General features: G+C 37.2%; 1 protein-coding gene across 1 annotated transcript in view; it reads left to right on the top strand.

Moving 5' to 3' along the window:
- The window catches only part of CPNE3 (copine 3), a 51,030-nt gene that overhangs the window by 9,129 nt on the left and 22,899 nt on the right, over positions 1–19,002 (top strand). Inside the window, exons 2-7 of the mRNA XM_057736465.1 lie at positions 1,536–1,675; positions 1,951–2,130; positions 3,913–3,987; positions 5,331–5,402; positions 16,330–16,413; positions 18,254–18,343. Coding sequence (XP_057592448.1) covers positions 1,544–1,675; positions 1,951–2,130; positions 3,913–3,987; positions 5,331–5,402; positions 16,330–16,413; positions 18,254–18,343 — 633 coding nt within the window. The 5' untranslated portion in view covers positions 1,536–1,543. The remainder of the gene's footprint in view (positions 1–1,535; positions 1,676–1,950; positions 2,131–3,912; positions 3,988–5,330; positions 5,403–16,329; positions 16,414–18,253; positions 18,344–19,002) is intronic.

Here is a 19,002-nt window from a genome sequence, read left to right as displayed (position 1 = left end):
CTGTAGTTTTAATTTTACTACAACCGTCCCTAGGTAAAGAATTTAGGAAACGAGCTGGGAGTTTGTGAAGTTTGTTGCTTATTAGAGAATAGTTCTCTTCCCAGGTGAAGGGATACACAAATAGCATGGTTTTTAAAAGGAATTTTTAGCTACTAAGACTATAAAACCTACCTCATTATTCTCAGTTTTCTTTAATTTAGGAATCTTAAATGTTAATATTGGATTTTGTGACACACATTGAGGATTGCTGCTGTTTTTATAGAGTCCACTAGAGTAATTAGTTTCTATAAGATATTAGTTGTTTTTGACATTGCCAAAGAGCTCTTCTAATAGTGATCCTTATTATTTCAGAACTGGTCACACATTTTGTACGGAAATCCTGTTTAAATATAGCAAGATGATAAATAGGTTTCTTCCCGTAGTCCTGGAATTTCAGCTGAATCTCAAGGTGGAGGGCGAAGAGCACTAATTACTCCACATTCTAAGGATGTAGCCAGCAGCTCTAGGGGAGGAGATACCTTTCTACCTCCAGAACCTGCAACCACTGTTTTGCTTTAGGCAGATGGCTAAGTGGATTTCCAAGTGGGAAATGCGAAGCCTGCTTCCTCTTCTTGGTGACACCTGCAGGCCCTTTCTTTCCCTGGGTTCAGGGAGGAAAGCAGCTCACCGTCAACACTGCATCACTACCCCGCCCTCTCCCTAGTCCTCTTTATATACTGATTAGAGGTTGGGGCAAGGAGGGCTGGGTAAACGTTAGGCTAACTCTGGTGTTTCTTAGCAAGTCTTGAGGAAAGATGAGCCATGTGCATTTGCTAGATGCTGTCTGTAGAACAGTGGGTTTGTCAACCTTGTCTACACATGGAAATCATCCAAGGAGCCAATGCCCAGGTGGTACCTGCCGTAAACCAATTAGATTAAACCTCTTTGTGTGGGACACTAGCATCAGTGGCTTTGAAAGCTCCCCATGTGATTCCAATAACCAGTCAAGCTTGAAAATCACTGCTGTAAAATCTACAGGGTTGTGGTGAGGAAAAGAGGGGTATTTGGAGTCCTTTATTACCCAGGTTTGGGTCTTAGCCAAAATTCCTTGAAAATGGCAAATATCTCACTCAGCATCTTGTCAGATAAAGAAAAATAAAATTAAGGTTGAGGTTTAATCTGTTTTGTTTTGTAGCAGAAGGCTATGTTTACCTTTAAGTGAAGGATCAAGATTATACTTGGACTTTTTCTGGTAAGATTTATAGTGAAATGAAAAGGCTATGCCTTATTTGCCATCTTAAAAGCTGCATTTTATTGTCACACAGTAAATGAGTTTTATCCCAGCAAGAGAATCTGACTGAAGCAATATCACTGGCATGGGCTAATAAGACATCTGAATCTCCTGGAAGCATGTAAAACAAAGTCTTATTTTAGCAAGTTCTCTGCTATCCTATTCTGACAATGTGTCTTAAAAATTCAGATATTTCATTAGGAGTGCATGTATTTCTTAAAGGCACCATTTCTCTGTCTCTCTCATTTCTTTGTTTTTCTCCCAGCTCGAGAGATGGCTGCCCAGTGTGTCACAAAGGTGGAGCTGAATATTTCCTGTGACAATCTTTTGGATAAAGATGTAGGGTCAAAGTCAGACCCTTTATGTGTGTTATTTTTGAATACAAGCGGTCAACAGTGGTATGAGGTAATATTAAATATTTGTAGGTAAAAAGCAATCTGAATTGCTCTATTGACAATATGAAGAGTTTATTAAAAATGTTAAAAATAATAACACCATCTCATCTGTTAATGCAGTTTTTTGGGCAAGTTTGTCCTTGATTGTGGAATTTTCGATGCAAATATAGACACTTCCTTTAGCTAACATGCCTATATTTAGTTACATGTATAGTACATAAAGATGTTAAAATCAAGTGCACCTTTGATCTGAAGAAACTTTTTTGTTTTGGGGGGTGAATATAGGTTGAGCGCACAGAAAGGATTAAGAATTGCTTGAATCCCAAATTTTCCAAGACATTTATTATTGATTACTACTTCGAAGTGGTTCAGAAATTGAAATTTGGGATTTATGACATCGACAACAAAACTGTTGATCTGAGCGATGATGACTTCTTAGGAGAATGTGAATGTACCCTTGGACAAGTGAGTATGAATAGTATAAATACTTTGTCTAAATTTGAACCAAAGGATTGAATATTTTTGATGAAGTGCTCATTGGTTTAATTGTTAAAACTAAAAAGCACATAATCACTTTAAAGACTGAGTTCATGTATTAGTATGTTTGCCTTGAACATTATAGAATTTATCTTAGTTTTCATGAGGGTAGGGACCAAGTGTTTTTGGCAAAGCCTATTAATTCTTCTGAGTTAAGGGTGTTTCATTCAACATTTCAATAAATAATACCATTGCTCTAGCTGCTTATCTGCTGTTTACAGATTTCAGTTCAGTGCTGTTCTTATGTTTAAGTCGTACATGCTGTCAAAGTAACAGCAACTTCTCTGATGTTCTAGCTAGCATGACTGGTGCCCCTTGACCCCCACCCCCCATGCCCCAGCACCATCCCTTAACCTGGCTTGCTCCTCCTCTAACCTCAGGTATAAACCTTACTCCCCCTAGCAAGCCTTCTCTGACACACTAGAGTAGTTTGGATCACCTCCCGATGCTCACTTGGTCCTTTTTACCGCCTCTACCTTAACACTCACCATATTTTATTGTAATTGCTTAATTATCTGTCTTTCTAGGATGTGACAGGTTGGGTCAGAGCAGGGGTTTGTGGGCTCCCCATTGTGTTCCTATCTCAGTTTGACTTCTAAGGAAGAGATCATGACCATTTGTAATAGAATGGGGAAGGCTTCAGGAGGGAGGAGTCATTTTTCACAATGGGCGACATCTATTTCTAAGATTTGTCTCTTATGAGTTTATTTTTTACTGTTGAATTTTTCAGAGATCTTGGTATTTCCTATGTCTCAAGGACAACATGGATCTGATCAGTTTTTTCAAACTTTGATAAATAGTATCAAAGACAAAATTAAAGAAGTATTTATTTTTTGGAGAAAAATTATAGTGTATCTAAAATTATAATAAATTTGAGAAATATATCTGAGAGTACCTAGGTCTACTGTATTATTTTAATCAAAATGATATCTTGTGAGGATTATATATTGAAGTTATATGTCAGCTGAAAAAATGAATCCCACTTATTGAGTATTCTAAAACCCACCTTTTACCTACAGGGGTTTCATTTCAGCTTTGTGATTTGGATATGTGATGAGAGTCTGGCCTTTTTTCATTACAAGGAAGAATTTAACTTTGAAGCAGTTGATACAGAAACTAGTGGGTGGGGAGATTTTATCTGTCAGGGCTGGCTCTTTGGAAATCTTTTCCAGTGAGTGTAGATGCATTTTATTATTTTTTTAAACAAATTTATTTGTTTGTTTATTGGCTGCATTGGGTCTTTGTTGCTGCACACAGGCTTTCTCTCGTTGCAGAGAGCAGGGGCTACTCTTCATTGTGGTGCGTGGGTTCCTCATTGTGGTGGCTTCTCTTGTGGAGCACGGGGCTCTAGACGCATGGGCTTCAGTAGTTGTAGCACATGGGCTTAATAGTTGTGGCTCACGGGCTAGAGCAGAGGCTCAGTACTTGTGCTGCATGGGCTTAGTTGCTCTGCGGCATGTGGGGTCTTCCTGGAGCAGGGTTCAAACCCGTATCCCATGCACTGGCAGACGGATTCTTAACCTCTGTGCCACCTAGGAAGTCCCATAGATGCATTTTATAATCTCTAAATCTTTAAGGAATGGACTTAATGTTTCCATTTCTAATGACTGTAAGTGAACTTTATACTCAATTCTTTTTTGAAACAATTCAGTTTAAACATTCACATGTTGAAGTGAAATAGCTCTATGTATCACTTTCCAATTTTAACAGATTGTTTCCAGTAAGAAGCTAACTCGGCCGCTGGTGCTTAAAAATGGCAGACCTGCTGGAAAAGGAAGCATTACGGTAACAATAAGATACTTGTTTTTTACAGATGATTGAACCTGGTGTACCCCCCCCCCCAAAAAAAAAAAAAGATACTTGTTTTTTGCCTCTGAAGATTTAGCATAATAGGACATGCTGGAACTGTGTATGTCAGACAGATATCCTATAGCCATGCCTTATCATTTCATCCCGAGTGTTGCCCTCCATCCACCCTTTCCTTGCCTTACAGTGATCACAAATGGAAACTGTGTTGTGCTAAAAAGAAAGAAAAATGCAGTGTGGGAATCCCTTCTTTGTGTTTTTTTAAGTTGCCTATAGAGTCAGGTGCATCTTGGTAATGCTTGTGTCTCCCTGATGGAAGCGTAAATTCCCAAGTTAGAAAGAAATTACTTAATAATCTGAATGGATCAATTTGGCTCTGAACAAAGCAACATAGTCCCCTCAACATGGCAGAAACTTTCCATAATGGTTTTGATTCCAGAATGATCTTGTGTTATGACATGGCCATTGAACCTCTCGACTGTGAAGCGTGTTTTTTTGTGCTTGCACTTTGCTGTCCACCCTCCTACCTAAATTTTCCTTTGCTGATTACTGGACTTGGGCAAGCGAATAAATGCATTATCTTGTTTTAGATTTCAAATTATATAATGCCATACTTTTAAATATTTTATCTTCTAGAGCTTCTGTCCAGGTAATCACTGCCTGAGGAGATAGTGGTCTTACTTTAGCTCTGCCCGAGAAGGCTGGCTCCCTGAGAAAGCCATGGTTGAGGATTAGTACGGTTATCAAACACATTTTTCTGTGAGCAGCTGTTTTGCTCTAGTGTAGATTCCTGAGGCATAAGAATGTTCAGTCTTTTGTGGGTGTTGTCTTCTGTGTGTGGGACAGAGATCATTATCAGCAGTTAGCTTTATTGCTTGTGGGGCCGTGATAGCCTGGAAATTGTTTTCAAGTAGAAAAAGTCTTTTAGTTACCTTGGATGAAAAATACTGATCCGATATTTGAATTTATAGTGTGTGATTTACTCATGTTTCTTAATGTTTGGAGAGCTCACGCTAGTGTTGTGCAGCCCTCCAGGACTTTGAATTTTAACTGGAAGAGGGTAGATCCAGTTTGGGCGACAACACTAAAGAAGAAGTTGCATAATGCAGATTAGGCATATTTGGGGAAAATATTTATTTCACATGCATAAAAGAAATAGTAATAAATCTTTCTTAATGCCTCCATTTTGTTATTAAGCATTTTAGAATTCACTAATATTAGTGTGAAGTTTACATACTATTAGATAACAGAATAAATCAGTACTTCCTGAGTATATCAGAATCCCTAAAACATTTTCTTTCACTTACCTTGTCTACTCATAGATTTCAGCTGAAGAAATAAAGGATAACAGGGTTGTCTTATTTGAAATGGAAGCAAGAAAACTGGATAATAAGGTAGGTAGCTGATGCAGATTTCAACAAGGATATCATGTTTTGCCTAACATTGATTCCTTTTTGAGAAAATAATAATGCAATTAATATCATGAACTGTCATCTAAGCATCACTTCGAGTGTTAGTTACTTCCAAATTCTGTTTTCTGTATGTATGTTTGTTTTTTTTTGTTTTGTTTTTTTTTATTATTATTTTATTTTATTTTTTTGGGGGGTACACCAGGTTCAATCAACTGTTTTTATACACATATCCCCATATTCCCTCCCTTCCTTGACGCCCCCCCCTCGATTCCCCCCCACCCTCCCTGCCCCAGTCCTCTAAGGCATCTTCCATCCTCGAGTTGGACTCCCTTTGTTATACAACAACTTCCCACTGACTATTTTACAGTTGGTAGTATATATATGTCTGTACTACTCTCCCGCTTCTTCTCAGTTTCCCCTTCACCCCCCGCCCCCTCCCATACCTCGAGTTCTCCAGTCCATTCCCTGTATCTGCTTCCCTGTTCTTGTCACTGAGTTCATCAGTACCATTTTTAGATTCCGTATATGTGAGTTAGCATACAATATTTGTCTTTCTCTTTCTGACTTACTTCACTCTGTATGACAGATTGTAGTTCTATCCACCTCATTACATATAGCTCCATCTCATCCCTTTTTATAGCTGAGTAATATTCCATTGTATATATATGCCACATCTTCTGTATCCATTCATTTGTTGATGGGCATTTAGGTTGCTTCCATGTCCTGGCTATTGTAAAGAGTGCTGCAATAAACATGATGGTACAAGTTTCGTTTGGGATTATGGTTTTCTTTGGGTATATGCCCAGGAGTGGGATTACTGGATCATATGGTAGTTCTATTTGTAGTTTTTTAAGGAGCCTCCAAATTGTTTTCCATAGTGGCTGTACCAACTTACAGTCCCACCAACAGTGCAGGAGAGTTCCCTTTTCTCCACACCCTCTCCAACATTTGTTGTTTCCAGACTTTGTGATGATGGCCATTCTGATTGGTGTGAGGTGATACCTCATTGTGGCTTTGACTTGCATTTCTCTGATGATGAGTGATGTTGAGCATCTTTTCATGTGTTTGTTGGCCATCTGTATGTCTTCTTTGGAGAAATGTCTATTTAGGTCTTCTGCCCATTTGTGGATTGGGTTATTTGCTTTTTTGGTATGAAGCTGCATGAGCTGCTTGTATATTTTGGAGGTTAATCCTTTGTCCGTTGTTTCATAGGCAATAATTTTTTCCCATTCTGAGGGTTGCCTTTTAGTCTTGTTTATGGTTTCTTTTGCTGTGCAAAAGCTTTTAAGTTTCATGAGGTCCCATTCGTTTATTCTTGATTTTATTTCCATGATTCTAGGAGGTGGGTCAAAAAGGATGTTGCTTTGATGTATGTCAAAGAGTGTTCTGCCTATGTTTTCCTCTAGGAGTTTTATCGTGTCTGGCCTTACATGTAGGTCTTTAATCCATTTGGAGTTTATTTTTGTGTATGGTGTTAGGAAGTGTTCTAATTTCATTCTTTTACATGTTGCTGTCCAATTTTCCCAGCACCACTTATTGAAGAGGCTGTCTTTTTTCCATTGTATACTCGTGCCTCCTTTGTCAAAGATAAGGTGCCCATATGTGTTTGGGCTTACTTCTGAGTTCTCTATTCTGTTCCATTGATCTTCCTTTCTATTTTTGTGCCAGTACCATACTGTCTTGATCACTATGGCCTTGTAGTATAGTTTGAAGTCAGGAAGCCTGATTCCACCAACTCCATTTTTCCTTCTCAAGATTGCTTTGGCTATTCGGGGTCTTTTGCGTTTCCATACAAATCGTAAGATTTCTTGCTCTAGTTCTGTGAAAAATGCCATTGGTAATCTGATCGGGATTGCATTAAATCTGTAAATTGCTTTGGGTAGTACAGTCATTTTCACGATGTTGATTCTTCCAATCCAGGAACATGGTATGTCCCTCCATCTGTTTATGTCATCTTTGATTTCTTTCATGAATGTCTTAAAGTTTTCTGCATACAGATCTTTTGCCTCCTTAGGCAGGTTTATTCCTAGGTATTTGATTCTTTTTGTTGCAATGGTGAATGGGAGAGTTTCCTTAATTTCTCTTTCTGCTCTTCCGTTGTTAGTGTATAGGAATGCAAGAGATTTCTGCACATTAATTTTGTATCCTGCTACTTTACTAAACTCATCAATGAGTGCTAGCAGTTTTCTGGTAGAGTCTTTAGGGTTTTCTATATATAGTATCATGTCATCTGCAAAGAGTGATAATTTTACTTCTTCTTTTCCAATTTGGATTCCTTTAATTTCTTTTTCTTCTCTGATTGCTGTGGCTAACACTTCCAAAACTATGTTGAATAACAGTGGTGAGAGTGGACACCCTTGTCTTGTTCCTGTTCTTAGAGGGAATTCTTCCAGTTTTTCTCCATTGAGAACAATGTTGGCTTTTGGTTTGTCATATATGGCTTTTATGATGTTGAGGTAATTTCCTTCTATGCCCATTTTCTGGAGAGCTTTTATCATAAATGGATGTTGAACTTTGTCAAAAGCTTTTTCTGCATCTATTGAAATGATCATATGGTTTTTATCCTTCAATTTGTTGATATGATGTATCACGTTGATTGATTTGCGTATATTGAAGAATCCTTGCATCCCAGGGATAAACCCCACTTGATCGTGGTGTATGATTTTTTTAATGTGCTGTTGCAGTCTGTTAGCTAGTATTTTGTTGAGGATTTTTGCATCTATATTCATCAGTGATATTGGTCTGTAGTTTTCGTTTTTTGTGACATCTTTGCCTGGTTTTGGTATCAGGGTGATGGTAGCCTCATAGAATGAGTTTGGGAGTGCTCCGCCTTCTGCAATATTTTGGAAGAGTTTGAGAAGGATAGGTGTTAACTCTTCTCGAAATGTTTGATAGAATTCGCCCGTGAACCCATCTGGTCCTGGGCTTTTGTGTGTTGGGAGATTTTTAATCACTGCCTCAATTTCCGTACTTGTGATTGGTCTGTTCATGGTTTCTATTTCTTCCTGGTTCAGTCTTGGAAGATTGTATTTTTCTAAGAATGTATCCATTTCTTCCAGGTTATCCAATTGATTGGCATATAGTTGCTTGTAGTAGTCTCTCATGATGTTTTGTATTTCTGAGGTGTCCGTTGTGACTTCTCCTTTTTCATTTCTAATTCTGTTGATTTGCATCTTCTCCCTTTTTTTCTTGATGAGTCTGGCTAATGGTTTATCAATTTTGTTCATCTTCTCAAAGAACCAGCTTTTAGTTTTATTTATTTTTCTTATGGTTTCTTTCCTTTCTTTTTCATTTATTTCTGCTCTGATCTTTACGATTTCCTTCCTTCTGCTCACTTTGGGGTTTCTTTGTTCTTCTTTCTCTAGTTGTTTGAGGTGTAAGGTTAGGTTGTTTATTCGATCATTTTCTTGTTTCTTAAGGTAGGACTGTATTGCTATAAACTTCCCTCTTAGAACTGCTTTTGCTGCGTCCCATAGGTTTTGGGTTGTTGTGTTTTCATTGTCATTTGTTTCTAGATACTTTTTGATTTCCTCTTTGATTTCTGTAGTGATTCCTTGGTTGTTTAAGAGTGAATTGTTTAGCCTCCATGTGTTTGTATTTTTTGCAGTTTTTTTCCTGTAATTGATATCTCGTCTCATGGTGTTGTGGTCTGAGAAGATGCTTGATATGATTTCAATTTTCTTGAATTTGCTGAGGTTTGATTTGTGACCCAAGATGTGATCTATCCTGGAAAATGTTCCGTGTGCACTTGAGAAGAAAGTGTAGTCTGTCGTTTTTGGATGGAATGTCCTATAAATATCAATTAAGTCGAGATGGTCTAATGTGTCATTTAAAGCTTGTGTGTCTTTATTTATTTTCTGTTTGGATGATCTGTCCATTGATGTAAGTGGGGTGTTCAAGTCTCCCACTATAATTGTGTTCCTGTCGATGTCCCCTTTTATAGCTGTTAGCATTTGCCTTATGTATTGAGGTGCTCCTATATTGGGGGCATAGATATTTACCATTGTGATATGTTCTTCTTGGATGGATCCCTTGATCATTATGTAGTGCCCTTCCTTGTCTCTTGTAATAGTCTTTACTTTCAAGTCTAATTTGTCTGATATGAGTATTGCTACTCCAGCTTTCTTTTGACTTCCATTTGCATGGAATATCTTTTTCCATCCCTTCACTTTCAGTCTATATGTATCCCTTGGTCTGAAGTGGGTTTCTTGTAGGCAGCATATAGAAGGGTCTTGTTTTTGTATCCATTCAGCCAGTCTGTGTCTTTTGGTTGGAGCATTTAATCCATTGACATTTAAAGTGATTATTGACATGTGTGTTCCAATTACCATTTTCTTAATTGTTTTGGGTTTGTATTTGTAGGTGTTTTCCTTTTCTTGTGTGTCCTACTTAGAGAAGTTCCTTTAGCACTTGTTGTAAGGCTGGTTTGGTGGTGCTGAATTCTCTTAACTTTTGCTTGTCTGGAAAGCTTTTGATTTCTCCCTCAAATCTGAATGAGATTCTTGCTGGGTAAAGTATTCTTGGCTGTAGGTTTCTCTCTTTCAGGACTTTCAGTATATCCTGCCATTCCCTTCTGGCCTGCAGAGTTTCTGTAGAAAGGTCAGCTGTTATCCTGATGGGTTTTCCCTTATATGTTGTTTGTTGCTTTTCTCTTGCTGCTTTTAATATTTTTTCTTTGTGTTGAATTGTCGTTAGTTTGATTAATATGTGTCTTGGTGTATTTCTCCTTGGGTTTATTCTGTATGGGACTCTCTGTGCTTCTTGGACTTGGTTCATTATTTCCTTTCCCATGTTGGGGAAGTTTTCCACTAGAACCTCTTCAAATATTTTCACAGACCCTTTCTTGTTTTCTTCTTCTTCTGGGATGCCTATAATTCGAATGTTGGTACGTTTAAGGTTATCACTGAGGTCTCTGAGGCTGTCTTCTAGTCTTTTTATTTTTTTATCTTTTTCCTGCTCTGTGGCGTTTATTTCTTCCATTCTATCTTCCAACTCACTTATTCGTTCTTCTGCCTCAGTCATTCTGCTGGTTAGAGCATCTAGAGTATTTTTAATTTCAGTTATTTTGTTATCCATTGCTGTTTGTTTTTCTGAGTTCTTATGAACTGTTTCTTGTACTTTCTCTAATTTGTTATCGAGATTTTGTATCATTTTTACTATCATTACTCTAAATTCTTTTTCAGGCATTTTTCCTATTTCCTCCTCATTTATTTGGTCTTGTGGGTTTTTTTCCTGCTCCTTTGCCTGCATGGTGTTTCTTTGTTTCCTCATGGTTGTCCAAGCTTTTGGGGTTGCTTGTCCTGGTGATAGAGGTGTTTATAGAAGACTGTCCAAGCCTCAGACTAATGTCCAAGTATTGGATTAGACGAATATTCAGTCTAGGAAACACATACATGTATAAGACACACAATTATTGAATCCGTTAGGACATAAGGCTCTAGAAAGACCTGACAGAACCCCAGTGTGCTATCAGATATTCAGAGAGAAACCCAGCAGAAATTGACAACTGAAACAGAACAAATCAGAGACAAAAGCAAAAGCAAACAAACAACAAATAACACCCTACACATACAAACATCAATCCAGGGAGATTTTGTAAGCTAGGGTCAAATATAGAAATGAGCTGGACTACCACCAGAGAGAATGGAGATTCTCAGAATGTAATTAGACAACTGTACTAAGAACTAAGATAAAGACAAAAGCCTAATATTAATACCAAGGCAGTGCATCATCTGGAGAATAGAGCAAGGAGTCTGAGCAGACCGATAGTGTTGCTTATAAGTATGTTAAGATAAAATACACTTAAAATGGCTGGAAGAAAGGGGAACAGAAGAGCGTAATGTGGTTGGAAATATGCAAAGAAAAAGAAAGGAATAGAAGTGTATAAAAGAAAGGGATGAAAGGAAAGTATGAAAGATATTTTGTCCGTACTACCAAAAACTTAGCTAGATATAGAAGTATTTTAAAAGGCAAAAAAAAAAAAAAAAAAAAAAAAAAGAGTAAAAAATATCCTTATAAAATTATGTTGTAAAACTTGTAGATCCCTTAGGGCTAAGATCGTATTTAATAAATCAAAAAAAAAAAAAAAAATCCAGAACTGATCCCCGAATGGACCAGTTCAATAGGTATTGATACTACTATTTCTGTTTCCTTAGCGTCTCAGCTGTAAGTGTCCTTTTCCTTGCCTTGGGTTTTTTTTTTTGCATTATTCTGTGACCAGCAGAGGTTCCTTTATTGTTCGTCTGTAAGCCTCGGTGTGTGGGGAGGGAGAGGGTGCAATAGTGGCTCCTTCTCCTGGGAGGGAGTGAGCAGTGGCGCACTGTTGCTTCAGTCAGGCTTGGAGGTGCCTGTTGCAGAGGGCGCTGGTGGCTCAGGCGTACACAGAAAGTCTTAGAGTTGGGCCTCTCTCGGGGTTTTTTCTTTTTGATGCTGGTTTTTTTTTTTTTTTTTTCTCTCGGCAGCCTCCCTGCTGCTGGCGTTGCAAGGAGTTTTAATCTAGCCCCGCCCGAGCGCCTGAGGGTGCTTGTTATCCCTGAGTGCCTTATGTGGCCCCGCAGGGCGTCTCTCCACTGCCTGTTGCAGAGGCACCGAAAGAGAGGGAGAGGCTATGCGCGTGGCTCCTCCCCGCCGCCCGGGAGCCTGCAGCCTCCAGCCGCCATCATGGCCGGGCAGCTCTCAGGGATCGGCACTCCTCTCCGCGGACCTCCTCCCTCCTGTCCTCTCGGTCCGTCACCCTACCGGCAACAATGTTTCTCCCCCTGAACCAGCTCTCCGGTTCCCAAGCTCCCGCTCCTGGACCCTCCGTTCAGCCGCGGATCGATGTCTCGGTCCGGGAACGCTGAGCTGCGCTGCGGACCCTCCGTATGTTTCTCACTCCCTCCCGTCTGCCACAGCTCCGCCGCTTCACCCTCTTTGAGCCCTCATAGATGCCTCCCTACCGGCTATGTCAGGTTCTCCGCAGCCCTTTCTGGTGTCCGAGGCCGTCTGCTGGTGTTCAGCTGGTTCTCTGTGGGAATGACTGTGTCCTTCCGTGCATTCCCAATGCATCTGTGGAGAGGGATGCACTCCACCTCTCTCTACTTCGCCGCCATCTTTTTCCTGTATGTTTGTTTAAGCAGAGCCATTTTTCTTTACCTCTTTCCTCTAGATGTAATCAAAAGGTTTGTATAGTTTAAAAGAAGAGTTAATACAAGCATTAATGTTATTGTAAGAGACGTTTGAGTGTATTTGTATTATTTAAGGAAAATGAAAATTCTATGCTTTATTAATTAGATTTTCATCTTTGCATTCAAAAGTCAATTTTTTCGAAGGATGAGTACCAGTACATAAGAACACAACAGTTTAGTTTATAGCATGCATTGGAATAATTCTTTGAGTCATTTTTGTATGGAATTCTATAATCCAATCCATAGTTTCATCATTTTCATATACCTTACAATTCAATTTGCGAATATCTTAGACTAGTAGCCAGTATCTTTTTTTCTTTTATATTTTGAACACATTTAAACATATACAAACATAGAATAGTATTTTTAAAAGATTGCATGTTCCCACCACCTATCGCTAACAGTTTTAACTCATGACCAATTTTGTCTCATCCTTACCCCTGTCTACTTTCTCTCCTCCCAGTCTTCATATCATTTCATCTGTAAATGTTTTGATGTATCTCTAAGGACTTTCTAAATAATATAATTGGTTAATATGTCTCTTAAATTTTTTTTAATCTATAAATTCTTCCCTTCCTTTTTACTTCTGCCCTTCCTCCCTCTCTTCATCTCTTATTCCCTCTCTCCCCCTCCCTCCATCCATGGACTTATTCAATAAACTGACTTCTTTGTCCTGTAGAAGTTTCCACACACTGTATAAGCTAATTACATCCCTGTGGTGTCATGTAATATGTTCATCTCTCTACCTTTATTTCCTGATTTCTGTAAGCTGGAATTGAATCTAGAGGTATGGTCTGGTGGTATTTTGAATTGGTATGAGTTTCATAGGTGGTGACATTAATTCCATCATATTGTTGAGTTCTGTGTTTTGGGATGTTAGTGGTCCCTAATATATATATATATATCTACTCCCTGGATGTATTATTTTATTAAGCATCTTAAAATAGTGATATTCTCATGCTATCATTGCTTCTTCATTTGTTAGTGAGACTACTTTTTTAGAGAGAAGTATTCTTCACATTAGGTATTTATTCTGAGATATAGTTTGTCCAGAAAAGGCAAGTTGAACTGTTTGATTTTTTATCATATTTACCATTTTTCAGAATAATAAATTCCTTTATATGTGACCAATGAGGGCTTTGTGTGTGTGTGTGTGTGTGTGTGTGTGTGTGTTGCTATGAGCTGTATTGATTAATTCTCATTAATGCTTCAAGTATCCCAGCTTTAGCCTATGGGAGGGAGTGTATTTAAGTTTGTTCATGAGACCATTTGGCACAACCCCAGAGGCCTTTGGATAGCTTCCTGCTCTGTGGCATGACAAATGTTCCAAGCTTATTTTATCTAATTTCTGCCCCAGATTGGCAGATTGAAGGGGGCCTTTCTGCAGTGAGTCCACAGTGTGGTACTAGGGTTGCTTAGTGTTTATTGATTATTGTCACTCATTTTTTCTGACTTTTCAGTGGACAGATATAGGAAAGTCTTTTCTTTTTTAAGAGAAACTAAATCATAAATTTGTACAACGATATCCAACTCAGATGTAGAATTACAAGGCTGTATTTCTTTAATTCTGTAGGTACACCTCTTTTCACTTATGTCAAAAATGTTGATTCCTAAAGATAATAACATAGTTGCTTATCTGTTTTGTCCTATATACTATCTAATAGTTTAACAATACAAACATCCAGATTATAATTAAAATATTTTTACTGAAAACAGTTTGAGCTTTCTTTGAAGTTCTTTTTGTCTTAGGGTTATATATTCCACTTGAGTTCTACAGTTCAATTCTTGTGTTTTAAAGAAGTAATTCTTCTCTGAGTGGTTATGCTATAACATTAACACATAATCAAATTTTGCTTTTGCTATTTAGGGATTGCTTTGAAAATTTTTTTGATTTAAGTTCGTTTTACAATCATGGTTCCAAAGCCAAATCTACAAAACAAGCTATACTCAAGAAATTTAGCTTCTTTCCCTGTCCACTCTACATTTTTTTCTCTTTCCTTGCTGTATGTAATACTTTTTTAAAATTTATATTTTATGGTTTTCCAAAAAATATAAATTCCACATTTTCCAAAAAAACAAGTTTTTTTGTGTGTCTATACATATGTGTATGCATATACGTCTCTATGTGTGTGTATGTGTGTATATATAAACATACAAATAGATATACATGTGTGTATCTATATAGACAGATACATGTGTGCACGTGTATATGTATATATGTATATTTATATTCCCCAGCCTCAGCCCTTGAATAAGCGTAGCATAATATATTATGCATACCTTCCTCTGCCTTGCTTTGTTGACTTAACTTATCCTGGAGATCAGAGTCAGGGACTTTTAATTCTTATTTTAGTTCTACTATACTCAGCTTAATGAACTTTCAAACAAGGTCTGTTTTCTGACTTTCAATATGGTAATAATTGATATTCTGCCTGTCTCAAAAGATTATTTCTAAGATAAGGGAGACAGGGCCTGTTATTGTATTTTTGGAAAGTTAACTTCCACAATATATATATAATCTGTGTGTGTGTGTGTGTGTGTGTGTGTGTGTGTGTAATGTTGTTCTTAGTTTTATAAAATGGGGCATAGAGAGGCTTATTGTATTAAAATTCTTCTTAGAGATAAGGTTAAATTTTAAAAGTTCTTCTTAGTCTTTGTGTTTATATTTTTGACTGTGCCAAATGTGTTACTTTCTTAACATTAAAATGTGCTGAGGAAGGAAGTAATATTATCTTAGTTCTTAATTTAATACTGAATAAATTCAAGACTGAAAAAAATCTTCAGTTTAGGGACGTATCTACAAATTACTGTTAGATTGACAGGTGGTCCTTTCAAGTTCACAAATAATAAGTAATATATGCTAAGGAGTATAGAAATTTCAAAATGAAGATAGATAAAAATGAGAAAATAAAATCGTCCACCACCTCACTGAGTTTTGCCTCTGGGAATGATTTGTACATCCTTCCAGAATTTTATCTCCCTGCGTAAGTGTGTGTGTGTGTGTGTGTGTGTGTGTGTGTGTGTGTGTGTGTGTATGTGTATGTAAGATGGCGATAAGGGTATTTTTGAACACTCACTGTACTTGAGCATTGTACAGGAGTGCTGTGCTGTGGTGAATTACAGAGGAAATAGGGGATATACTTTGTGCCCTTGAACTACTTCTCTTATGCATTCCACATGTCTACTTGTGTGTGCTCCATTGTGTGTGTAAAGATATGTGTGGGATTGCTGAAAGGGTATTGGACATAGAGGGTAAGATATGAAGTTAAGGCTCAGATCCATCAATTAATTAGATGTGTGATTTTGGAAAGTCATTTAACTCCTCTGAATCTATTTTCTCGTTCTGTTTCTCATGGAGTTAGTATGACTAATGTATGGGATCATTTATATAAAAGCACAATGTGAATGAATGAACACTGTTAATAATGAAAACAAGCTAAAAACATTTTATATTGATAATCGGTCCTATTGATCACTGTATTTTAAAGCCATCATGTTAAGGGTGTGATACACAGGATTATGAGCATTTATCACAAAGGCCTTAAAAGTTTTCCTAGTAGACGTCAGGAGGTTTATATGTTTGTGAGAAAGGTGTTGGGATTTGTATTTACTGCTGTATTGTACTGTATATGTCTATGCTGTAGAATTAAGCTTCAGGTACTGCTAAGCTTACTGCTAACATGTATAGAGTGTGGTTTCACATGGGTTAGGAGGAGAATAATTGCTTTTTTATTTTAATGTAGGATCTATTTGGGAAGTCAGATCCATACCTGGAATTCCACAAGCAGACATCTGATGGAAACTGGCTAATGGTTCATCGAACAGAGGTGAATATCTGAATTTGAAAAGTAGAGTTGAGGTTTCCTTTTGAATTGTAGTAATCCGAATTTTTAAAAATTATGCATTTGTAAAAATATTAATCTGAGTTCAGGCATATATAATTGCCAGAGACACGATGTCAGCATGCTAATTTTTTTAATTTTAATGAGGTACAACTATGCTTAATTTTTAAAACCCTATAAAGAACACTAAAATGTACACCAGTGTATCCTTCACCTAGATTTATCAAATGCCCATACCAGCACACATGTGTGTTCTCTCTCTCTCTCTCTCACTCATGTCCATGCCCTTTTGCAAAACTGTCCTAATGTAGGCTGCAGACATCATGGCTCTTCACCTTTAAATGCTACTACAGTAGGTATGTCTCAAGAACAAGGGCATTTCTCTACACCTCCATAACTGAGAGAATTAACAGTGATTCAGTATATCATCATCTAATATACTATTCATCTTCAGATCGCCCCAGTTTTCCCATACATGTTTTGTATATGTTTTGTTTTTTTTCATACATGATCCAGTCGAGGTTCGCATTTTGCATTTGGCTATTATGTTCCCAACATACTCCTCTTCTCCCTACCTCCCTTATACCTTCAGGCTATGAATCTCTTGAGTAATCAAGACTCGTATGTCCAACATACTGGATTCTTTTATTTCCTCACAGTTAGGTCCAGATCAGACATTTCCATCAAGAACACTATATGTGTATCTTCCATCATCAGGGGACCCGTAGTGTCAGGATACCTAGTATGGATGATTCCAGTCTGGGCTGCTAGGTTAACTGGTGACCACCAGATTGTGCCGTGATAAAGTCTCACTTTTTTCCCTTTGTAGTTAGTAAGTGACTGCAGTGTGATTCTTTGAGACTGCATGAGTAACCTCCATTTCACCTGATGGTTTTAGCATCCATTGATGATTGATGCCTGAATCACTTATTATTTTCAGGGTTCTAAACTAGTAATTTTTTTCTAAATCTTTCATCTGTTTACATATATTCACAGATACCCTTCTCTGTCTCTTTTATTTTTAGTATCATTATAGACTCATGGATTGTTATAGTATATTCACTGTGTTTATAATCCGTTACTGTCATGCATTTTGCTGCTCATATTAATCCAGATTTGACCAGGAAGAGTTCCTTCAAATGGGTCTTGGGTTCTTTGAAATGACTCAATTAGTCTTTGAGCAGTCTCTTATTTTTTGTGAAATTATGTTCTCAATTCACCTTGTACTTACCCTTTCCCAAGTCTGGAGTGAGCTATTTCTCTTATGGAACCCTATTCCTTTAAGAGAGCAGTAGTATTTGGACAGTAGGGTATGAGTGTTCATTCTCCTGAGATGTTGATGCTTTTCGACCTTTTCAATGGACACAACTGAGGAATATGTATATTTGTGTATATATGTTTATTATATATACATATTTTTAAAATTTTAAATTATGGATTTAGACTGTTTTTCCAATTCACGTACAGCATAGCAAGGTTCTTTCTCAACTTCTTTTATTCAGTGTTTGAATCTTGTGTCCCACAGTGAAAACTCTGGTTTCCAACAAAACCAATAATCTTCTGTAATTTTTAAGTGTACCTTGTAATGGGTGGATATATTTCCCAGTTTTTTTTTTTTCTCACAATGTATCACAACTTGACAATCTATCACATTTTTCATAACAGGTGTATAATATTGTCCTAGGTTTTCATTGGCAAAGTTGGGTGGGTGAAGAGGTGAAGGATGGATGGTGAGAGGGTGGTGGGAATCTAGGAAAGGCAAGAACAAAGTATTAATGAATGGGATGTTTTTCAAAATAGTCTTTGAATCTTCATTTTTTTATAGGTTATTAAAAACAACTTGAATCCTGTTTGGAGGCCTTTTAAAATCTCTCTTAACTCTCTGTGCTATGGAGATATGGATAAAACTATTAAGGTAATTTGAAATTATGTATGTATTATATGCACACATACACACTTACTGCTTTTATAAATTAATTTGTTAGATAGTATTTAAAGTAAGAAATGATATAAGTTTGAATTTTATTTACATTTAGGAATACTAAAATAGAAATGTTTCTGGTAAGTGGTCAGTCTGAAGGAGTAGACATTTTGAGTGATCTGTTGATCTAATGCTTAATCAAACATTGTGATTTTTATTTTATTCTTATATTTTTTAAATAAAATACTTAAGTCTTTCTTTTAATAAGATTCCTCTGCTCTGTGACTAGGAACCTTGAACTACACTCTTTGCCTTTGGAGTGTCCCTTGCAGATAAAAATAGATGTTAGAGAATCCAGAGCTTCTTGCTGCCCTTAGCACAGAGCAGAATAGTGGTGACATTTCCCATCATTGATTTTTCAGAGTAGGGTGAAATTTATTAAAACATTTGGATAGCTTTAGTTTTAGAGTTTTTAGAGGAAAACAGAGTGGGAACAGGGAGCAGAAGCAGATAGCTAAGATTTTTTTAAAATGTTTTCACTTACAGCTGTTTATCAAAATAGATACATTATTTTTAAGACACTTTTATACTAGAGTCACTTCTTTATACAAAATACCAGATAGAAGCCTTTTCTTATGTTCAGGTGTCAGCAA

The sequence above is a fragment of the Hippopotamus amphibius genome, chromosome 5, assembly GCF_030028045.1.
Source record: "Hippopotamus amphibius kiboko isolate mHipAmp2 chromosome 5, mHipAmp2.hap2, whole genome shotgun sequence".
NCBI lineage: Eukaryota > Metazoa > Chordata > Mammalia > Artiodactyla > Hippopotamidae > Hippopotamus > Hippopotamus amphibius.
This window is presented reverse-complemented; position numbering and strand designations above follow the sequence as displayed.